Genomic DNA, 18,870 nt, shown 5'->3' with positions numbered 1-18,870 from the left:
GGAGAGCGGAGTTCAGACAAATCGAAGGAGTCAGTCGAAGCCCCGGTACCTGAAGCGGGTGAGGAAACAGCACCAGCAAGAGGTACAGGGGCATCAGGAGTGTCCGAAGAGTGGTCTAAACACAAGGCAGGGTCAGAATGGGGTGCGGTATCAAGAAGGGGCCCGCGGGTAGTGGTTTCATGGACTAGGGCTGCCATGGTTAGGTTACTCCTTTGCTTTTTGTTTTTAAGAAAAAAAAAGAAAGAAGAAAAGAAAATAAAAATAAAAAAAGAATAAAAAAAGGGGGGAGCGGGGAGGAATAGTTCCCAGGAGGAATGAAAGGGCCGGAAATCCCCCTCCGCGCCCAAGAGGACTCGACACCGCTAGTAGCGCAGATGCAGCATGGAACCCGTGCCATACCCTACCCTTCATGCCAGTAAACCAGCAATCTGGGATAGCAACCTCACATCTGCCGAGCTACCTCGGTGGACAAAAGAGAGGGCGGCCGGATATCCGCCACAAAGCATACCTCCTTCAGCCACCACCCCCGGAATCCGAAAGGTGGCTTCCAGAGATACACCCGTCGCCCAAAAGACACCCAAAGCTACTCCGGGATACCGGAGAGGGATCGGGACATCCCTAGGCAATCCAGATTCCACGGCAAACTACGCCACCGCCAAGAAACCTCAACGGAATGGGATGGACCCCGGTGTCCTTTCCCCTACCTAGGAACTAGCGCGCCTGTGGGAGAAATCACGAAGGCTAAAAAGAGGAAGGGCAAAAGGGAGGGGTGAGGAGGAGGAGGAGGAATGGAAAAAGGGGAGGATGGGATAGGGGAGGGGAGAATGGGGGGTAATTAGGTTCGGTCTGAGGAAGAAGACCGACAGGGCTAATTCCTCAGACCAAGAGCCTCTTCACCACGCCAAGGAGCCCCCCTTGAAGAGGCCATTTACCTGGAGGGTATTCCAAGAGGTCAGTACCCTGCAGCCTGGTCCATGACCAGGCCTCAGGGTTTAGGCTAAGGAATCGTATAGCACCTTGGGAATGGGAAGCAATTAGATCAGTCTAGCATCAAAGAACATTGGATGATTAACGAGATACAGCGTTGAGCCTGTAGGATTTACTCATAGTGGTCATCAGCACTTGGGTATGGAAAGAAAATCCTAGTTTATTATATGCAACATAATCAGGATTAACCCAAAAGGAAAAGATAATTACTCTTATGAAGTCCCTCACCTTGAAAGGAAGAAAAAAAATATTTGGTTTTTGTAAAACACTGCTAAAGCAAAGTTATTTTTATTGACGAGATAACTGATAAATATACACAAAATAATTTAAGCACATTCCAACTTTCATAAATTAAACCAGATACAAAATGCCTTCCTATGTTGTTTTGAATAAAAAAAATCTTTCAAATCATTTCTAGGAATTAAAATCCACATTAAAGGAAGCTAAATTTAGAACATCAAATTAATACTGGCACTTTTCTATGAGGGGTGAACTAAAAAAAAAAAGTTTCATCTTGGGGTATCTGCCATATTAAGTACTACATAAATTCCTATATAGTAACTGCTAATGGCCATAAATTTTAGATCTCGTGGAAATATTATAAAGCAATATTTTAATTTTTCTTTGACTAATGTAGGCTAAAAATTTTCTGCAGTGCAAGAAGTGATTAATATTGCCTTTAAAAAAATCAAACTAGGGGTAATTAATGAATTAGTCAACTTCCTCAATTTTAGGTCCACCTGCACTGCCACCTCCAGGGGCAGCTCCACCAGGCATACCGCCCGGCATACCACCTGGAGCACCCCCAGATGCGCCATACATTTTAGTTATGATGGGGTTACAAATCTGTTCTACCTCCTTTTGTTTATGCTCATACTCTTCTTTTTCAGCTAACTGGTTAGTATCCAACCACTTGATTGCATCATTACAAGCATCCAGTATTTTACTACAGTCTTCACCAGAAACCTTATCCTTGAACTTGTCATCTTCCACAGTAGATTTCATGTTAAAGCAATAAGACTCTAGACTGTTCTTTGCTGAAATACGTTCACGTTGCTTTTCATCATCAGCCTTATATTTTTCTGCATCCTGAACCATTTTTTCAATTTCCTCCTTGCTTAGGCGACCTTTGTCATTTGTAATAGTAATCTTATTTTCTTTGCCAGTTGATTTGTCCACAGCAGATACATTTAAAATCCCGTTGGCATCAATGTCAAAAGTGACTTCAATCTGGGGAACACCACGTGGTGCTGGTGGAATACCAGTTAGCTCAAACTTTCCTAAAAGGTTGTTGTCTTTGGTCATAGCACGTTCACCCTCATACACCTGAATAAGCACACCTGGCTGGTTATCAGAATACGTTGTAAACGTCTGAGTTTGCTTTGTGGGGATGGTTGTGTTGCGTTTGATTAGTGCAGTCATTACACCACCTGCAGTTTCAATACCAAGAGAGAGTGGAGCAACATCAAGAAGCAGCAAGTCTTGCACAGCTTCAGATTTGTCTCCACTCAAAATTGCTGCCTGTACAGCAGCACCATAGGCAACAGCTTCATCTGGATTAATAGACTTGTTTAACTCTTTGCCATTAAAGAAATCCTGGAGTAGTTTCTGTATCTTGGGAATTCTAGTAGAGCCACCAACCATCACAATGTCATTAATCTGACTTTTATCCATTTTAGCATCACGAAGGGCCTTCTCTACAGGATCAAGGGTTCCCCTGAAAAGGTCAGCACACATTTCTTCAAATCGAGCTCTAGTAATAGCAGTGTAGAAATCAACACCTTCATATAGGGAGTCAATCTCAACACTGGCTTGAGTAGAAGACGACAAGGTACGTTTTGCACGCTCACAGGCAGTACGAAGTCGTCTGACTGCACGCTTATTGTCGCTCAAATCCTTCTTGTACTTTCTTTTGAACTCTTGAATGAAGTGAGTAACCATACGGTTGTCAAAGTCTTCTCCTCCAAGATGGGTATCTCCTGCAGTAGATTTTACTTCAAAAATGCCATCTTCTATTGTCAAGATTGAAACATCAAATGTACCTCCACCAAGGTCAAAGATTAAAACATTACGTTCTCCACCCACTTTTTTGTCAAGACCATACGCAATAGCAGCAGCGGTAGGCTCATTGATAATACGAAGCACATTCATACCGGAGATGGTTCCGGCATCTTTGGTTGCTTGCCGCTGTGAATCGTTGAAGTATGCAGGAACAGTTATAACTGCATCCTTTACAGTGGCCCCAAGGTAAGCTTCTGCAGTCTCTTTCATCTTTATAAGAACCATGGATGAAATTTCCTCTGGATAGAAGGATTTCATCTCTCCTTTGTATTCAATCTGAATTTTGGGTTTCCCACCATCATTAATTACCATGAAAGGCCAGTGCTTCATGTCAGCCTGAACAGTAGAATCATTGAATTTTCTTCCTATCAACCTTTTGGCATCAAAAACTGTATTGTTTGGATTCATTGCCACCTGGTTTTTTGCAGCATCACCAATAAGTCTCTCTGCATCTGTGAAAGCTACATAAGATGGTGTAGTTCTGTTACCCTGGTCATTTGCAATGATCTCTACCTTCCCATGCTGGAAAACACCTACACATGAGAAGGTGGTGCCAAGATCGATGCCTACTGCTTTCGTCATCACCTAGAAGAAAAATATATTTATTAGCAGAGCAGAAAAGGGCTTCAGTAAGAAATTGTGAAATGCAGTATAACCTAACAGATGGCAAAGTTAGCCTTAATAATTACAGAAAATTAAATTTAACTACAACTTTACTACCCCTACCATGTCAAAAAGGGCACACCAGGGACTAGCTTATACAAAACATTTGTAAAGTGTAAAGAATGACCTCCATTTTATGACTTGCATAATCAGTATTGTCAACTTTTAGATCAGGAGTCCCCAAACTCGTTCTTTTGGGGTCATTACAATTGGGAAAAGATTCTCTATCATTTCATAAGAAAAATTTTTTTTTTTTTTCGGAAATTTTGTGACACCAGGAGACGCCTCAGGATTTGGGGTTGCAACAGTCAAGGGGTTAATATAAACAAATGCAAAGTTCTATACACTGGACAGGAAAATAACCATGCAACATATAAACTAAATGTAGATCTTAATATTACTGATTGCAAAAAATGATTTGGGAATTCTGGGTAGCAGTACGTAATCTAAAACCAAGACAACAGTGCAGGAGTGTTTGCAATAAAGCAAACAGAATCCTTGGCTTTATATCAAGAAGCATAAATAATAAGAGTCCTCAGGTTGTTGTTCATCTCTATATATCCTTGGTTAGGCCTCATCCTGAATATGATGCACAGTTTTGGTCACCGTATTACAGAATGGATATAAATGCTCTGGAAAACGTACAAAGCAGGATGACAAAGTTGATCCCACGTATCAGAAACCTTCCCTATGAGGATAGGCCGAGGGCCCTAAATCTGCACTCTAGAAAGATGTAGAATGATCGAGGTGTATAAATGGAAAACAGGAATAAATAAAGGCGATATAAATAGCGTACTAAAAATACCTAGCCAAGACAGGACTCGCAGCAATGGTCTCAAGTTGGAAAAATTCAGATTCAGGAAGGATATAGGAAAACACTGGTAACAGTTGTGGATGAGTGGAACAAACTCCCCAGTACAGTTGTAGAGGCTAAAACATTGTGTAGTTTTAAAAATAAGTTGGATAAATACATGAGTGGGTGCAAATTGGACCTAGCTAGCTTGTGCTACTAGGTCAGATGCAGTGCTCGTTCCTCAAGTGAATGTGACTTGACGTAACTAGGGCATTGGCTTAAGCCAGTAGGAGACTTGGACCTGCCTCACATGGACCAGTAGACCTGCTGCAGTGTTCCTTATGTTCTTATGTGATGACAAGCTTTACAATAAATCAATAAATCTTGCACAAGGGATGAACATGGAGAACATATAGCCAAATTTAACCCTTTGGGGGTTTCGGACATACTAGTACGTCTTACGACCCAGGGTTTTTGACGTATTAGTACGCCTAAATTCTAGCACCCTCAAATCTAGTGAGAAAGCTGGTAGGCCTACATATGAAAGAATGGGTCTATGTGGTCAGTGTGCGCAGTATAAAAAAAAAAATTCTGTAGGGCACAGTGCGTAATGAGAACCCCCCCCCCCCCCGAGTGTTTTTGGATTAAAACAGCGACTTTGCACTGTTTTCGTATGATATTTATTGTTGCATTTAGTTTTCTTGGTCTCATTTTATAGAATGGAAGACATATTACAGAAATTGAGACGATTTTGGCTGGTTTTACAATGAAAAGTACCTTAAAATTGAGTTCAAAGTATCAGAAATGTTCGATTTTTACCAAAGTTCAAAAGTAAACAAATCATGCCAAGCATCCAATACACATCAACTGGCGAGTCTAATTCTTTCACAAGTGTGTTGATTTTATACCATTTCTACACTAATGCAGTACTAGTCTGCATAACAGTAAATCTTATATTTTTTTGAAAGAAAAATTCGAAGTGGAAAGCCAAAGAAATATAAGAGAACTTGTTATTTTAGTGCCAGGAATCTTTCTTGTTTATTATGGACCCTATTCGGAAATTGGCATCTTTTGAAATTTGTGAGAAATTGGCAAAATTGCTAAATTCTGACCACTTTATTGGATAGTTGAAATCGGTAAATGGGTGGCTTCTTGTACTCATTCGATAGAAAAAAAAAAGTTATAGCGAAATAGTTATGATTTTTGTCGACTAGTACACTGGAATTGGCTGAAAATAGGGCTCAAAGTGGGCAAAATTGCCGATGCGTAAACATCGTCGAGACCGCTAACTTCGCGAGAGCATAATTCCGTAAGTTTTCCATCAAATTTCATACTTTTGGTGTCATTATGATCGGGAAAAGATTCTCTATCTTTTCATAAGAAATAATTTTTTTTTTTAAATTGGCCGACCCTGAGAACAAGTCTCTGAGAGGACCTTTCGACCCCCAAAAGGTTAAATCAAAAGACCTGCAAAAAACCCTCACAGTTATAAACATCTACAGAGTACCACAGTCAAACATTTACCAATTTAGTGAAAAACTAGGAAACATGATTACTGATGCACATGAATAAAGACCACCTACTACTAACAGGAGATTTAAACATACTACACGACCAGGACCCACAAGTAACCGAATTCACAAACGCAATGAGTAACTGCCTGTTGCTACCAGCAATATCTAAAACTACAAGAATCACCAGGACAAGCATCTCCTTAATAGACCACATCTGGACAAACACCATATCCCCTTTAACCCTTTGGTCGTACTAGTACGTCTTACGCGTAGGGGTTTTTGACGTACTAGTACGCATAAATTCTAGCGACCTCAAATCTCGCGCGAAAAGGCTGGTAGGCCTAGGTGTGAGAGAATGGGTCTGTGTGGTCGGTGTGCGCGGTAGAAAAAAAATCTGGGACCCAGTGGTGCAATGCCCTCTTAGTAAACAATGTCCACCATGCCTCGCGGTAAGAAGGTCCTCACTCCTCGGCGAACTGGGACACTTTTGTTCCCCAGTGACAGTTCTAATAGTGATGGAAGTGCCAGTGAAGATGAGTTTCATGGTTTTAGTGAGGTTTTGACGGAAACTAATGACCATAATATCGGTAATAGTGAGGAAAACCCAGACGACCCTCAGCCTTCCACCTCTGGTGCTGGGCCCTCTTGTTCACGTTCAGTTGTTCCAGAACCCAAGAGGAAACTTCTATTTTCCCAAATCCCAGACTCAGATGAGAGCATGGGTGATGATAGTGATAGTGAATATGAACTACAAGCTCTTCAAACTAGTTCCAGTAGTGATAGTGAAGTGCAATATTCCCCAGTGAAGCGTCAGTATATACGACGATATATGCGCTCTGGTAGTGTGCCATATGTTATACCAAGGGGAAGGAGTGTATCTCGGAGTACATCCCGTGGCTGTACAACAGGAACAGACAGTGAAAATGACAAAGATACTGTTGCAATTGGGATGGAAAATGTGCGTGGTGGTAGTGGTGCCGGTGGTGAGGCACCAGCAGTGGGCCATGCTGCCACCCACGCCGCTGCCTCAGCTGATCTAGAACAAAGGCCACCATCCCCCACTCACCCACCACACCAGCCTCCACAACCACAACCACCTGTCATTGTCCAGTACCCACCAGCAGACCGCACCTGGGATTGGCAGGAAGCTGTCAATTTTGTTCCAAATCCCCACCAGTTTGATGACAGCCAAAGTGGAATACGGCCATCTTGTGCACTTGGGAACAATGCCACTGAACTGGAATGTTTCAAGTTATTCTTTGACGAACCACTGATGAAAAGTATTGTCATGGAAAGCAACACATACTACGAGTACACCATGGCAAACATTACTTTCACCAAAATCACGTCTACACCAGTGGAAGGAGGCAACTGTGGCTGAGATGTATCTTTTCTTTGCCACAATAATGCTTATGCCACATGTGTATAAGCACAAAGTGAAATCATACTGGTCAACAGACCCCCTGATTGCAACACCAGGTTTCAGTGATATAATGCCAGTGAATCGATTTGTGCTAATGTTACGTATGCTTCACTTCTCAGATAAAACCAGGCCTGACAGAACTGACAGGTTATATAAGATTAGGAATGTGTTTGTGTATCTGAAACAGAAATTCAGTACGCATTTTTATCCCTTCAGGAAGCTTGTAATTGACGAGTCTTTGATTCTGTTCAAAGGAAGACTCTTTCAAGCAGTACATACCAAGCAAGAGGAAACGCTTTGGTATAAAGTTGTTTGTGCTTTGTGATTGTTACAGTGGTCTGGTATTGGATATTGTGTACACTGGAAGTTATACATTGCAAAATACCAGGAAGTTATTGGGCATCTCAGGTGATGTGGTTCGAACAATGATAGAACCATACCTTGGTAAGGAGCATATATTATATACAGATAACTGGTACACAAGCCCCTCACTCAGTGATTTTTTGCGAGTGAACATGACAGATGTGTGGCACAGTGCGTGCAAATCGGAAACATATGCCCAGGTTTGACGCTGGCACTCGTAGAGGTGAGGTGCAGGCGTTTGCTGCCAATGACATGGCATTTCGGTGGCATGACAAACGAGATGTCACACTGTTGTCATCAATTCACCCTAATGAAATGGCAGACAGTGGCAGGCAGCATAGAGAGAGAAATGAACCCATTCTAAAACCTCCAGCTGTGATTGATTACACCTTCAACATGCGTTCAGTGGACAAATGTGACATTCAGATTGGGTTTGCTGATTGTGTTCGCAAGAGTTATAAGTGGTACATCAAACTGTTTTTCCATCTTCTGGACATTTCCATGCTCAATGCTTATATGTATAAGATGAGCACCAGAAACATACCACAGTACGGCGAATTCTGTTTGTCTGTCATCAGACAAATAGTATTCAAGTACCAAGGAACAGCACCTGCAATTGACCGCCCACCAAATTTTCAACAACTACCTGCTCGTCTGAAGCATGGTGATCACTTCCTGGTAAAACTGCCTGCTACTGCTTTGAAGAAAAAGGCTCAGAAGAGGTGTTACGTCTGTGCACATACAAAAAAACGCACACAACAACGCAGAGACACTCGTTTTATGTGTGAGGAGTGTAAAACTCCACTGTGCATTACACCATGTTTCAAAGAGTTCCACAGGCTTCAGAACTTCTAGAAACATTCCCCATGACTGTATATGTGTATATAAAATATAGAAAAATAGTAATAAACAACATTTCATATCGTTTGTTTGTGTAAATATTTTCTGTAAACAAAATGACAACAGTGTTTACGCCCTTATTGTGTAGTATTGAAAAAGAAATAACTTACAAAATACTGATCATGTTGGCCTCAGAGGCCATAAAAGTTACTCAGAAAAAGAAAAATTGAAAAATAATTGAAAATAGTACATAAAAAAGTAAATAGAAAAATACCGGGTGACGGCAGTCGGCGATGTTACCATATGTTGTTCAATTTTGGCAAATTTCATGCCTCCATATCTCGGTAAGTATTGACGTTAAAATTTTTTTGTTTAGCCTATAATGTTTAGAAAAAAAAAACTTAAGAAAAAATATTTTTTTTTTTTTTTTGAAATTTGGCCGACCCTGAGAACGAGTTTCGGAGAGGGCCTGTCGACCCTCAAAGGGTTAAAATCAGGCATAATCTCAGACAACACTACAGACCACTACCCAACCTTTCTCATAACTAATCTGGGCAAACTGCCACGAGACATTACTAAAGTAACCTTTAGACTACATAACGAGACAGCAGTTAACAACTTTATAGCAGCTATGAATAACTGATTGGCAAAATGAGCTTGAAACATACAGCGACGAGATTCCAAGATAACCAACCTCGAGAATAAGATCCAAAACCTTGAAGAGAAGATTACATCGGGAAGTGTTGACACAGAAAATACTCTAAAAGCAGCTACAGCCAGTCACACTGAGCAAATAACAACAATAAATATGAAGGTTGAAGAAGCAATCAAGGACTGGAATCAGAACATGCACACTCGACTAAATGAATACCTTGATTTCCAAGACGACAAAACTGAACAAGATAAGTTGTCTGATGCAGTTATAATAAACAGTCCACACATTCCTAGCGACATAACACAAGCTCAGTGCAAAGAAACTGCTGTCAGGATAATACAGGACCACGTACAAGTCATCGTGCAAAACAATGAAATCAAAGAAACACGTTTGCTAGGAAAACCAGGAAGTAAACACAGTATAATGATCAGACTTCATTCATACGATAAAAGAAAGGACCTAATTAAATCAGCAATTACAATGAAAAATGGAGTGTACATAAATGAGTGTCTAACAAAAAAACGTCAAAACCTTCTGTTCAGGCTGAGAAAACTTAAACAGGAAAACAAAATACATCAGTGTTTCACGCGAGATGGGAAAATACTAGTAAGGAAAACATCAACAGGACAACAATATACCATCTCAAACGAACATGATTTCTCTACCTTCCTTAGAAAAGCTGACATTTCTGTAACAGATTAGATAAGTGCCCTTAATACATATATACGTGTGGTGCATATAGTGTACGTTACTATTATATTGTACATTATTATTTTTATTATTTTTCATCACTAGCTAATGCCAACTACCTCCAATACTCTATAATTCTTTCTTACTGCTATTAATTTCTCATAATTTTAAATTACAAGTCAAATCTTACTCCAAATTAATAATATTCATTTTTTCTTACCTGTCCATTTAATTTTGTTTATCACTACTTGTTTTTTAGTCACTTTACATTGTGTATGCAATTAGTGTATATTCCAATTACTTTTTTGCAAGTACCAAAACTATCTTTTGCTAGCTAGTACCAACTACCTCATTTTTTTTTTTACTTTTATTGTGCAATAAACTGCTCAATTTATCTAATATTACAAATCAGATCTTACTCCTAAACCAATATTTTTTCATAGTGACCATCTGTCCATTTAACTTTGTTTACCATTTATTTATTTATTTATTTATTTCCAATTTGTGCACACATACAGAGGTACAAAAAAAATACAGATAAGAGCAGTATGCCAAAGCCACTTATACTATGCATAGCATTACGGGCTGGCTTAAAATTAACTTAAGATTAACTAAGCAATGATTATTATTATTATTATTATTATTATTATTATAATCAAAAAGAAGCGCTAAGCCACAAGGACTATACAGCGCTGCTACTAAGCAATGATGAAATCAGTGATAAAACATTAATGTAAACAGATAACTATAAAGCACAAGTGAGTATTACAAAGACAGGTCATATGGTTGCATTCAGTTAGGTAGTGATTCTGTTAGGTAGTGTATTTAAAAAATAATAAAGTTAGATTGGGTTTTAGGTTTAACATTACTTAATTTTAGTCCCTTATATATTTTCTCCTTTATTTTAGCTTTATATAACTACCCTAGCTTATACATTCACAATTGTTAAAATAATCAAGGTGCTATTCTCAGGTGCTAAAGTAGAACAAGTTCACAATTTTGCCATTATATTCCCAAGCTCCATTATTTGATCATCACTTTATTTGTACTAGTCCCTTTTATATTGTCTCCTTTATTTTAGCTTAAAAAAAAAAAAAAAAAAAACTACCTTAGCTCATAATTTTACTTTTGTTAAATAATTCAGGTGCTATTTTTTAGCTTAAGACTATTTACTTTGTTTTATACTTAATTCTAACTATAGATTCACTACAAATCTTATGATTACAAGCATTGATCCAGATACCAACCTCTTATTTAATGACTTAAATGAATCAAACAGTTACTGTAATTACTACACTGCAGAACAATCAAAGGCACTTCTCAGTGCCAACAACAACATAACTATCTTTAACTACAATATCAGATCTTTAAGCAAGCATTACGATGACCTCATAGCATTACTAAATTCCTTACATGCCAATATGTCCATCATTACACTAACTGAAACCTGGCTAAAGCCTGATAGTACAGATGTCTATGCCATTCCTGGTTACACAACCATACACAACTGTAGGCCAGACCAACAAGGGGGTGGCACAGCCATATACTACTCAGACCAACTAGAATGTATCACTAATACTTGCACAAGAGATGAACATGGGGAATATATAATAGCCAAATTCAAATCCAAATACCTACAAAAACCTCTCACATTGATAAACATCTACAGAGTTCCACAGTCAAACATTAGCCAATTTAGTCAAAACCTAGGAAGTATGATAACTGATGCACGCATGAACAAAGATCACTTACTACTCTCAGGTGACTTCAATATAAATCTCCTGCAAGACCAGGACCCACACGTTACTGAATTCACAAACACAATGAGTAACTGTATGTTGCTACCAACAGTAACAAAACCTACAAGAGTTACAGAGACTAGTGTTTCCCTACTTGACCACATCTGGACCAACACCATATCCCCTTTAAAATCAGGCATAATTACAGATAATACCACAGACCACTACCCTACTTTCCTCATAACAACTCTTGGTAAATTACCCCAAGACACTACTAAAGTCACCTTCAGACTTCACAGTGAGGCAGCCATTAATAACTTCACAACAGCAGTAGCAAACATTGACTGGCACACTGAGCTAGAAATCAATACAGATATTGACGAATGTATTAATAATTTTCTAAAAAAGACTCAATACCTCTATAACAAGCACTGCCCTAAAAAAACTAAGCAGATGACAGCTAAGAGACTGAACAGTCCCTGGCTAACACCCAGCATTCTCAAATCCATAAATACAAAACACCAATATGAAAAACAGTACAGAATGGGTCACATAACCAGAGACCAAACAAAACGTTACTCGTCAATCCTAACCAGCCTGATAAGAAGGGCAAAAAAATTGTATTATGAGAACAGATTATCCAACTTACGAGGTGATATAAAAAAGACCTGGAAAACCCTATCAGAAATTCTGGGAACAAAAAAGATATCACGAAATAGCGAAATAAAATTAGCAAAATCAGATGAACCCCAACTCCCACCAACAGAAACAGCAAACAGACTCAATGATTTCTTCTCCACTATAGGACAAAACCTTGCCAATAAAATCCCAAGCTCAGATACCCCACCAAATGACTACCTCACCGGCAACTACCCGAACACACTGTTCCTAGCTCCGACTAACCCATACGAAGTCTCCCTTATTATCAACGCACTAAAAAACAAGGCAGGAGATTTAAATACCTTACCACCCTTTATATACAAAAAAGTGTCACAAGTGCTATCACCAATCATTGCAACACTAACAAATCCATTGAATCCTCCACCTTCCCTACAGTACTCAAAATAGCAAGGGTCACCCCGATCCACAAAGGAGGAGACCAAACAGAGTTGAATAACTATAGGCCAATATCCAACTTACACCCTCTCTCAAAAATCTTCGAAAAATTAATTCATAAACGAATCTACTCCTACCTTATCTCCCAAAACATACTCAACCCCTGCCAATTTGGATTCAGGCCTAATAAAAATACTAATGATGCTATTATACACATGCTAGAACATATATACACTGCAATAGAGAAAAAAGAAGTCCCACTGGGGATCTTCATTGACTTACGTAAAGCTTTTGATACAGTTGACCATGACTTGCTCCACGTAAAATTGTCACACTATGGTATAAGAGGGCACTCCCTCAACTACCTCAAGTCATACCTCAGCAACAGAAGCCAATATGTGTACGCAAATGGGGCAAACTCTTCTGCACAACCAATTACAGTTGGTGTCCCACAGGGAAGTGTCCTTGGCCCTCTTCTCTTTCTCCTATACATAAATGACCTACCAAATGCTTCTCAATTACTCAAACCCACACTATTTGCTGATGACACAACATACGTCTTCTCCCACCCGAGCCCAGTCACGCTAGCCAATACTGTAAATACCGAATTACAGAAAATATCTACCTGGATGAGTACTAAAACTTACACTAAACATTGACAAAACCTACTTCATTCAGTTTGGTAACAGAGCTACAGATGTCCCTCTTAACATGATGATAAACGGATCACCTATCACAAAGCTAACAGAGGGAAAATTCTTAGGAATCCACCTTGATAATAGACTCAAATTTCATACACATATACAACAAATTTCTAAGAAAATTTCCAAGACTGTAGGCATACTATCGAAGATACGGTACTATGCTCCACAGTCAGCCCTCCTGGCCCTATATCACTCTCTTATTTACCCCTATCTCACCTATGGAATTTGTGCATGGGGCTCAACAACAAGTAACCATCTCAGACCACTAATTACCCAACAAAAGGCTGCAGTTAGAATGATAAATTCTCACTACAGGCAGCACACTCCACCAATATTCAATACACTCAACCTACTCACCATACAAAACATCCATACTTATTACTGCACCTATTACATACATAGAACACTCAACTCTGATATTAACCCTCCCCTCAAACATCTCCTTGCCAACCTCAACAGAACACATGACCATAACACAAGGCACAGATCACTCTTTGATATTCCTCGTGTCCATCTCACGCTATGCAAAAACTCAATGCACATAAAAGGCCCTAAAATCTGGAATTCATTACCTGTAAATATAAAAGAAACACTACCTGTTTATAAATTCAAGTCTTCTCAAAGATCACTTACTCACCCAAAACCAAATAAATACTGAATAACTGAACCTTATAAATTGTATATCTTAAATGTTTCTCACAATTATATCACATAAATGTTAAACCTAAAACCCAATCTAACTATTATTTTTTAAATACACTACCTAACAGAATACTCCATTCTACTGAATTTACAACAATGTATGCAACCATATGACCTGTCTTTGTAATACTCACTTGTGCTTTATAGTAATCAGTTTACATTAATGTTTTTCACTGATTTCATCATTGCTTAGTTAATCTTAAGTTAATTTTAAGCCAGCCCGTAATGCTATGCATAGTATAAGTGGCTTTGGCATGCTGCTCTTATCTGTATTTTTTTGTACCTCTGTAAGTGTGCTCAAATTATAAATAAATAAATAAATAAATAAATAAATGTATAAATAATTTTCTAAAAAAGAGCCTCCATCACAAACATTGCCCCCCAAAAACTAAACAGATCACAGCCGAGACTAAATAATCCCTGGCTAACACCAAGCATCCTCAAATCCATTAACACAAAGCACAAATATGAAAAACAGTATAGAATGGGTCAAATAACTACAACAGTCTAAACGTTACTCGTCAGCACTCGCCAGCCTGATAAGATGATCTAAAAAATTGTATTATGAAAATAGATTGCGTAACATCAAAGGTGATATGAGAAAAACCTGAAAAAACCATCTGAAATTCTTGGAACTAAAACATTATTCAAAAACAAAATCAAACTAACAAAATCAGATGAACCCCTACTCACACCAACTGAAACAGCAAACAGACTCAATGTTTTCTTCGCCATAGGAAAAAACCTAGCGAACAAAATACCAAGCACAAACACCCGTCCATCAGACTACCTCATAGATACCTACCCAAAAATGCTATCAGTAGCTTCAACCAACCCCATAGAAGTTATGCTCATCACAAACGCCCTTAAAAACAAGGCAGGAGACAAACAACTTGCCTGCTTTTATGTACAAAAAAGCTTCTCAAGTATCGTCACCAATTATTGCAACGCTCTTTAACAAATCCATTGAATCATCTACCTTCCCAAAAATCCTCAAAATAGAGAGGATCACTCCGATCCACAAAGGTGGTGACCAAGCTGACTTGAATAACTATACATTAATATCTAACTTACCACTGCTCTTAAAATTAATTCATAGACGGATCTATTCCTACCTCATCTCACACAACATATTGAACCCTTGTCAGTTTGGATTCAGGAACAATAAAAGCACAAATGATGCTATCATACACATGCTAGAACTAATATATACCACACTCGAATAGAAAAGTCCCGCTGGGCTTTTTCATTGATTTACGTAAAGCTTTCAATACAGTCGACCATGAACTGCTGTACTCCAAACTAACGCACTATGGTATCAGAGGCCACTCCCTCAACTACCTAAAATCATACTTTAGTAACAGAACTCAAAATGTGCGTGCAAATGATGCAAACTCTTCCACCCAACCAATCACAGTACGAGTCCCACAAGGAAGTGTCCTTGGACCACTCCTCTCACATCTACATCAATGATCTACCAAATGCATCACACCTACTCAAACCCATATTATTTGCAGATGACACTACATACGTCTTTTCCCACCCAAACAGTCCATGCCGAATAGCAGAAAATATCTGCCTGGATGATTAATAAACTTACCCTGAATACTGATAAAACCTATTTCATTCAGTTTGGAATGAAAGCTGCAAATGATCCAATTAACATAACGCTAAACGGATCATCAGTCAAGACTGAGGGAAAATTCCTAGGTATCCACCTTGACAGTAGCCTTAAGTTCCAGACACACATACAACAAATCACCAAGAAAATCTCCAAGACTGTAGGCATACTATCAAAGATAAGGTACTATGTTCCATAATCAGCTCTCCTGGCACTGTATTATTCACTCATATACCCTTATCTTGCATACAAAATTTGTGCATGGGGATCAACAACATCCAATCACTTAAAACCCCTAATAAACAAGCAAAAGGCAGCAGTAAGAATGATAAATTCCCACTCCCGCCAGCATACTCCACAAATTTTCAAGTCTGAATCTGCTCACCATTTAGAACTTCCACACTTATTCATGTGCCTACTACATACACAGAACAATACACGCAAATATAAACCCTCCACTCAAACTTCTCCTCACCAACCTAAACAGGACACATGATCACAACACAAGACACGGATCTCTTTTTGATATACCTCGTGTCAATATACTGTAAAAACTATGCACATAAAGGGCCCCAAAATATGGAATTCATTACCCGAAGATATTAAAGTAACCCAGTCTGAAAATCAATTTAAGACTTCTCAAAAGCCACTTAATCACCCAAGACTAAATGCTAAATACTCAGTACACACACTCACGTACTCCCACATCATAACTTCAACAATCACTTTGAACCTTTTAGCCATTGTTGACAGGAATATAATTGAATCATGGTTTTCACAAAATTCTCATGATTAATGTGTTTATGATTCATTACCTTTGCAATTATTCATGAGTGTGACCAGCTCTACCTGGAGCTCATTACCTTTGTAACTTGGTCATGATTACGACCAGATCTAGTTCATTACCTTTGTAACTTGCTCAGCTATCAAAACTTTGGAGTCCAGTCCCTGGACCAATTATGTACCTCTGTAATCTTTTGACTACCGCCCACAGGATGGGTATGGGGTGCATAATAAACATATTAAACTAACTGAATATATATATCTTTTGTATACAAATTAGATTCACTTATAATTAATAATCTACTGTACAACTATGAAATAATTACTATCCTACTGTACAACTGATATAATCCTTAGTGTTAAGTAGTCTAAGCCAATAATGTTAAGTTGGCCCGTAATGCCTAGGCATAGAGGCTCTTCGCATTGCAACCCACTATTGTAAATACAAAATCTCAATGTACGGTTTGCAAAGACAATAAATAATTATCAGTTCAGTTTCAATAAATTTTATATATATACATATATATACATATATATACATATATATACATATATATACATATATATACATATATATACATATATATACATATATATACATATATATACATATATATACATATATATACATATATATACATATATATACATATATATACATATATATACATATATATACATATATATACATATATATACATATATATACATATATATACATATATATACATATATATACATATATATACATATATATACATACATACTTTGTGTATGCTCTTAGTTTTTTTTTTTTTTTTTTTTTAGGAGGTCAAGAACCCTAGGTTTAACAGTTTAAAACCACAAATGACAAGGGAGTGATGTTCACTGCTTGCAGTCTTGAGATCAAGGTAGTGGGAGTCAGGATGGCAGGCTACTGCATAGTTGAAATAGAGTACAGGAAACAGCCCGTTTACCTATCAATAGAATAAAAAGTTCCAGTGAAATAGCTACGAGTTTGGTCAAGTGGAACAAAGGAATTGGCCAAAAATAGGGCTGAAAGTGGGTGAAATCACAGGCGAGCAAGTATCGCTGAGACTGCTAACTTTGCTAGAGCATAATTCCCTTAGTTTTCCATCAAATTTCAAACTTTTGGTTTCATTACCTTTGGAGAAACAATCATTTCAGAAGAATTTTTTTTTAATTTCAACAGAGCAAGTTTGTGAGCAGGGGAGGGGGTCTCAATCCCCAAAGGTTGAATGTTCAGGCCTAACCTAATTTAACTAAACCTAACTTAAGATTTTACAAGTTATGCTAAGATTGTCTATCTAAACTTTTCTGTTTACCCAAAATATAATTATCTTCATTGCACAACCCACTTAATACTAGAGAATTTACATAATCATAAGATCAAATTTTTCTCCAAATATCACCTAAAAATTACTTACACAAGTAATAACATCTTCCTTCCAGGGGAAAATGTTATTACTTTATGCCCAGGAGGATAGGAAGGAGTCAACATAAATGACGAAGTCTGAATGGGGTCCAGTCACTAGTGGCAATCCACCAGAACCAGTTTTAACAATCCATAATCTACTTTAACCCTTTCAGGGTCCAGACTCCAAATTTCAAAGTGTGCACCAGTGTCCAAGAATTTTCAAAAAATAATTCTTATTTTTTATGAAATGGTAGAGAATCTTTCTGAAGGTAATAAAACAAAAAGTACGAAATATGATGGAAAATTGACGAAATTATGCTTTCACGAATTTTGATGTGTCAGCGATATTTACGCATCGGCAATTTTGCCGACTGACTCCCATTTTAGGCCAATTACATTATTCTAGTCAACCAAATTCTTAGCTATTTCATTAGTATTACTTTATTCTATCGACCGAGCACAAGAAATTGCCATGTTAACCGTTTCAAGTACAAAATAGTGATTGGAAATTGGTAATTTGGCCAATTTAAGGCAAAGTTCAAAATATTCCAATTTCAAAATAGGGTCCAGAATAAACAATGCAGGCATTTCTGGCACTAAACATTCCCCCCCCCCCCTTTTTTTTTTTTACACAGGGTTTGACAAGGTTAAGGATCCCTAGTTTTATTGACAAGCTATTTACAGGTTAAGAATTCCTAACTTTATTGGCAAGCTAAGAGCTGTTACCTACATCAGCTCATTTGAAAGCATTATTATGAGACATACAAGTCTCATTAGTTGTTTTCAGGCTTTACAAATGAATTCCATTTTGATTTTTTATTCAAACCAAAAAATAGAAGATTTACTGTTGTGCAATACT

The 18,870-nt window shown here is 38.1% G+C and overlaps 1 protein-coding gene across 2 annotated transcripts in view; it reads right to left on the bottom strand.

Annotated features, from left to right (window-relative positions):
- Positions 1–1,259: 1,259 nt before the first annotated feature.
- The window catches only part of LOC128692128 (heat shock cognate 71 kDa protein), a 31,910-nt gene continuing 14,299 nt past the window's right edge, over positions 1,260–18,870 (bottom strand). For both annotated transcript variants that reach the window (XM_070080310.1, XM_053781150.2), the window contains exon 2: positions 1,260–3,633. In XM_070080310.1, coding sequence (XP_069936411.1) covers positions 1,699–3,630 — 1,932 coding nt within the window. In that variant the 5' untranslated portion in view covers positions 3,631–3,633 and the 3' untranslated portion in view covers positions 1,260–1,698. The remainder of the gene's footprint in view (positions 3,634–18,870) is intronic.

The sequence above is a fragment of the Cherax quadricarinatus genome, chromosome 6 (genome assembly GCF_038502225.1).
Source record: "Cherax quadricarinatus isolate ZL_2023a chromosome 6, ASM3850222v1, whole genome shotgun sequence".
NCBI classification, from domain to species: Eukaryota; Metazoa; Arthropoda; class Malacostraca; order Decapoda; family Parastacidae; genus Cherax; species Cherax quadricarinatus.
This window is presented reverse-complemented; position numbering and strand designations above follow the sequence as displayed.